The sequence below is a fragment of the Crocuta crocuta genome, unplaced genomic scaffold, assembly GCF_008692635.1.
Source record: "Crocuta crocuta isolate KB4526 unplaced genomic scaffold, BGI_CrCroc_1.0 scaffold3, whole genome shotgun sequence".
NCBI lineage: Eukaryota > Metazoa > Chordata > Mammalia > Carnivora > Hyaenidae > Crocuta > Crocuta crocuta.
In genome coordinates this window covers 6,738,044-6,743,969 of record NW_027529934.1, presented here as the reverse complement: position 1 = coordinate 6,743,969, position 5,926 = coordinate 6,738,044, and the positions used below count along the sequence as shown (strand labels likewise).

Below are 5,926 nucleotides of genomic sequence, written 5' to 3'. Positions count from 1 at the left end.
CTTCATACGAGAGGCTTAGAGGGGCACCTGGGTGGCTCAGTTGGTTAAGCATCTGACTTCGGCTCAGGTCATGATGCCCTGGTTTGTGAGTTCAAGCCCTGCATCGGGCTCTGTGCTGACAGTTTGGAGCCTGCTTCAGATTCTCTGTTTATTTTACTCAAGAGCCTGCTTCAGATTCTGCTTCAGATTCCCTCCCTGGCTCCCGGTTTGTCTCTGTCTCACTCTTTCTCAAAAATAAATGTTTAAAAAAGAAGAAGAAGGAATTCTGAGAGATCCCTGGCCCAGTCCTTCCATGTGAGGATGTGATGAGACGTCCACAGTCTGCGGCTGAGAACAGGCCCTCATCTGACCTCACCGACACCCCAGTCTCCGACTTCCAGTCTCCAGAACTGTGAGAACTACGTTTCTGTTGTTTATAAGTCACCCCGCCTGCGGTGTTTTGTTATGCAGCCACACGGCCGAAAACAGTGACCATCATCAGAAACAAACATAGGTAATAAATAGATCGTGTCATGGTTATGACCTCGAATGAGCTACAGAAATTCACATCACAGAGGGGCACCTGTAGTAACAAAAGCAAAAACAAACAAACAAAAAAAACCCCTGTCCATATGTGACCTTGCTTCCTCTTGACTATTCTGCTAATTTTCCAGATGGTGCTATCCTAACGTTCCCACTGAATTGGGTCCCATCAGATGTGAGCCATGCAGGGCTTGGAAGGGCCACCTCCTGCCCATCCATGGGCCTCACCCCTATACCCCGCCTTGCTATCTGGTACTCTGATCAAAGGAAGAGCCTTGTCTCAACAAAACCTTCCTTCTCTTTTTCCTGAGGCATGAAATTTCATAGGAGAAAAAACACTTCCCACATTTAAAAAAATGCCACAAGGAGAGATACTGCTTTTTACATTGCCTATAAGAAATATGTCACAGATACCTTCCTAGGAATGGGTTTTGACCAAAGGGTTGAGAGCCTATTAGGACACTCATGATGGATAAACAGGAGGCTTGGAGGGGGAGCAGATGCACCTACGCCGCACTGCCCACACTCTTCCCACACAACCCGGGGGCCCGGATTCTCCCCTGTCTTTCCAAGAGCTCCCCATCCCAGAGAGAATCAACATGATTAGTATTAACCCTCACATCCAAACTTATAGCAACTTTGTTCCAGTTTTCCTACCTTCTCCCCAGTTTCCCTCCCTTCCCCGAAATCAAGAGGGCAGGCAGCTAAGGGTTCTCTCTTTCTCTTTTTCAGTGTTTATTACCTTAGTGAAGGACAGAGCATGAGTGGGGGAGGAGTGGAGAGATAGGGAGACAGAATCCAAAGCAGGCTCCAGGCTTTGAGCTCTCAGCACAGAACTTGACACTGGGCTCGGACTCACAAACAGCGAGGTCATGACCTTAGGTGAAGTTGAACACTTAACCAACTGAGCCAGTCACCCAGGTGCCCCTATTTGCACTCAAAGGCTATACCACTCATCAAGATCTGGGAGTGGANAGGACGGATACCATATGTTTGCACGTATAGGTGGATTAGGAGGAACTTAATGGAGGACCATGGGGGAGAAGAAGGGGAAAAATAGTGGGGGAGAGGGAGGGAGGCAAACCATGAGAGACTCTTGAATGCTGAGAACAAACTGAGGGCTCATGGAGGTGAGGGGGAGGGGGAGGGGGGATGGGCATGGAGGAGGCACTTGTGGGGATGAGCACTGGGTGTTATATGGAATCCAACTTGACAGTAAACTATTAAAAAAAAGATCTGGGAGTGGAGACTCATATGGTCCCTCTTCATATCTGTCTCAGTGATCAGCGGTCCAGTACACAATCTCAAGTTGGCCGTAGATTTCAGCCAGATCCTAAGCTGTCAGAGATTTTCTAGTCTGGCAACAATGATGACATTTAATGTGTAAGCAGAGAACTACCATGTACAAAGTACTCCCAGGTATGTTTTTTTCACACCAATGTCTGTGATGTAGGCATTATCACAACTTTATTTTACTCAAGGTTATTGCTTTGTTGGCTTAGCATCTATTAACTCCACTTTTTTTCTGATATTAAGAACCCCTGCTCCTGACAAACACATAAAATATATTAGAAAATTAGTTTACCTGACTCTAATGTATGCTTCTGTTAAGAAGTACCAAACTTTTTTTTAAATGTTTATTTTTGAGAGAGGGAGAGAGAAAAAGAGGAGGGAGGAGGGGCAGAGAGAGGGAGACAATCTGAAGCTGGCTCCAGGCTCTGAGCTGTCAGTATAGAGCTTGAGGCAGGGCTCGAACCCATGAACCATGAGATCATGACCTGAGCTGAAGTCGGAGGCTTAAATGACTGAGCCACCCAGAAATCCTTAAAAAGTACCAATAGTAATCCTGTCACTCAAACATAGCCCACAGTGTCCTCATTTCTCTCTCTCTCTCTCTCTCTCTCTCTGGCCCCCAGATCCAGTCTCTGATCTGTGCTTGACTTTGTGCCCTGGGGGGTTGTGCTTGTCAGACCGCCCCTGGGGTCTCCCTGGCCTGAGCAGGTTTGGCCCGTGGCGAGCATCCTCAGCAAATGTGAGAGAGCCAAAGGAGAGAAGGGCTGGGGTCATGAGCACCTGTTCCGCAGCCACCTGCCTGAAGTCGGCCCCTGCTGTGTTCTCCACGGGGCACAGCGCTTGCTAGAAGGCACTTCTTGTAGGGCCCCGCACCAGCCCTTGCTCACCGCTTTAGATGTGGGGGTGTAACGGCTTCCCTCCGCTGCAAGTCTCTGACTACTTCACTGTGCCTAACTGGTTTCCCCAATCCGGATTCGACCTCTGTGAATAATCCCGCGATTGAGTTCTCCTCGGTGAAATCATTTAGAGTGTGCCATTTGTTTCTTACCGGATTTCTGTACCACAGCCAATCTTAGAAACTCATCCTTCATTATCTCAGCGATTCGTCCGAGGGGTGGTGCAAGATCCGGTTCAGACCAACCGTATTTCTGTGAAAAAAAAGTACTTTTGTAACCAGAGCTGGGAGAGAAGCCCATTCTCCTAGAATGTTGAAGCTATGAGGATATGTATATGCTTTACGCTGGCCGCCACATCCCCACCTCATGGAAAAAGCCATCCGAATCTTGGTTTTAGGTTCTTGGGTTCTCACACTTCCCTGATTCGTGTCTTTCAAATAGCTTCCTCATTGTGTCTTAGCCAGTTTGAGTTGGCTTCTATTACCAGCAACCATTGCAATGAAGGCGGTTATTCAGTTAGTGAGTGGGAGGGTTGGAGTTCAAACTCCAGCCCTCTGCCTCCAAAGCTGATACTCTTGGGCAGATAGCCCATATTCATAACCGTGACCCAGATGCCTCCCCAAAGCCCACCACAGCTCTGGAAAGTGCCACCATTAAAGATCACTCCTATGGGAAAAGGCATGTTGTATCTAGGAGTTACCCATGTATCATAGCATGATACAGACATAAATGCATTTTGAATGGTAAGATTATGTGAAAAGTCTGTAGTAACTAAAAGTTGACCAATTAGGTCATATCTTTAAGATATGAGGGGCTTTATACTGAAATAAATCTTAAATTTGTTTGTAAAGCAAAGAGCCTCCATTTGTCTTCTATATAAGGCCAGATTTTCTCTCATACGGGTGTTGTATGAGCCCTCAGTTTAATAAACCACTTACAGGATGGCTCACTCCCAAAGTACTTCCCAGCTTATCACTGACAGGGGATGGAAGGATTTGTCTCACTGGGTGCCTCAAAAAGGAGGTGTCCCTTGGAGGTACTCCACTCTGTTAAGACAAGTGGAGTTGCTGAATCTTGTCTAGATACTGATAAAAAGTAACTAAGGGAAGTTTTCACAGAGAGTTACAAATCACTGTAGTCCGACTAACAAGGTGGATTCCAAAATGGGGTGCCTATAACCTAGATTAGAGGAAGGGTTCTCAGGATGTGGGGACCTGGCATTCTCCTTTCTTGTTACCAGTCCTTTGTAGGGTATCTTCCCCAAACTCCAAGAACCTCTTTAACGAGACAGTATGTTCTTCTTCTAGCCAATTCTTTTGGTATTAACTCATGTCAACTAGCCTCCTGTGCCCACTTGGTGATGTGAGCCGTATTATCAGTTACCATCCAGGAAAGGATATCTCTAGTGGAGATGATGAAATCTTGTCCATCATACGCCTGCTGGAGAAATGTGGTGCTTCTGTGCTCCAGCAACTCCTAGCCAATCATTCTCTGGAGGTGTGAAACCCTGGCACACACATGCGGCTCACGAAGTGGTTTAGATGGGGACGTGGAGGTGGGCATCCAGGTGATGACTAGGGGAATGGCTGGAAGCATCCTCTGCCCCCAAACACATCACCCCACAGGCATGCCCCCAGGAGGTGCCTGTGACATAAGCCACCCATCAACAGCTGTTTGCTGAGTACCTCCTGCACACCATAGGACTATGATAATGTTTGCCTTGGGGAATTATCCAATCATGGGAATGCCCACTGATGAACTTTATAATGCAGTAAAGGAGGAAAAGATATGCGAGAGCCAGAAATATCCTGGGAAAGTTAACATAGCAAGTCCTTAAACATAAGCAAGCGATTCACTAAGCCTGGATACCAGGAAATGAGACACAGAATGGCCCAGGTTCAGATTGAGAAAGAAGATACAGATTAGGCCTGAATGGGGGTGGCATAGAGATACGGAGAGCAAAGGACAAAGGGCTTCTGAGGAAGAGACCACTTGGAAGATGCTTAGGGCAGGTGGCAGGCACTGAACGCCATCAGGCTTTGCCAAGAGTTCACTGCAGCTCAGCAACCAACTGCTCAAGTTCACTGGTTCACTGTCAGCCAGAGGGAGGCTCCCCGCAGGGATGGGGGCTGGTGTGGGGTGCATCCATCTCTGCTGCCTTCACCACCTGAATGGTTGTGCTGACTCTGCAGCTGCTTCTGGTCCCCCTTGGAGGTCTCCTGCTGGCCCCTTGGCGGCTGAGTGTAACCCTCCTGATCAGGCATGGGGTTCTCTGCCACCCACAGAGCCCATGGCTCTTTCTGCCAAAAGACACTCATATGCAATGATGGGATGAGAAATAAATTCAGTGAAATAAACAGTGAAATGCCCAGGTGAAAAGATGTCAGAGTCCCAGTCTCTGCAAAGGAGGCAAAAAAGGAAGATATTCAGAGTTACGACAACACACGTCAGTGCTCAGTGTTCAGCTGCATCCCTCCTGGGACCCAACTGCCATTTCCTTTCACAGAATCCCAGAATCCCAGGAGCTGGAGCCTAGGGAGGACCTTAGAGCTCCAGCCCAAGACCTGGAGCCTTTCCCTGTCCAGGTCTGGGAACTCGAGGATGAAATTTTCTGGGTAATCTCAACTTGGAAGTGAAGTAGAGGGTCCTGTTCTGGACTTCGGAGGAAGGGCCCGGGGTCACTCATTGGTCCGCCAGGGTTGCCTTACGAGGGCTTGCAAACTCTGATAACCCACCCCCTCCCTCTTTTTATGAATGAAGGCTCTAGGTGGATAAATGAGGGCTCCCACCCTGCCCCTGTGTGTGCATGGGCAGGTACGTTGTACACACACACACACACACACACACACACACACAGCAGATCACTCAGAGAACCCACATAAGGGCTCAGCCTCCTGAGATAAAGTGTTTTTTTTTTTAATTTTTTAATGTTTTGTTTATTTCTGAGAGAGAGAGACAGCATGAGCAGGGGAGGGCCAGAGAGAGAGGGTGACACAGAATCTGAAACAGGCTCCAGGCTCTGAGCTAGCTGTCAGCACAGAGCCCGACGCGGGGCTCAAACCCACGAACCGTGAGATCATGACCTGAGCCGAAGTCGGACGCTTAACCGACTGAGTCACCCAGGCACTCCTGAGATAAAGAGTTTTGAAAGCACAGTGCTTTTCCTTGCTCTGTGGGGAAGCCTGTAGGGGGTGAGCAGAGCGGGGCCCTCTAAC

The 5,926-nt window shown here is 48.3% G+C and overlaps 1 protein-coding gene across 1 annotated transcript; it reads right to left on the bottom strand.

Moving 5' to 3' along the window:
* Positions 1-3,910: 3,910 nt before the first annotated feature.
* On the bottom strand, positions 3,911-5,029 carry LOC144230949 (major histocompatibility complex class I-related protein 1). The gene is given in 3 exon segments (XM_077763358.1): positions 3,911-4,034; positions 4,036-4,215; positions 4,878-5,029. Coding segments are annotated over 3 exon segments (456 nt in total).
* Between the last annotated feature and the right edge of the window lie 897 nt (positions 5,030-5,926).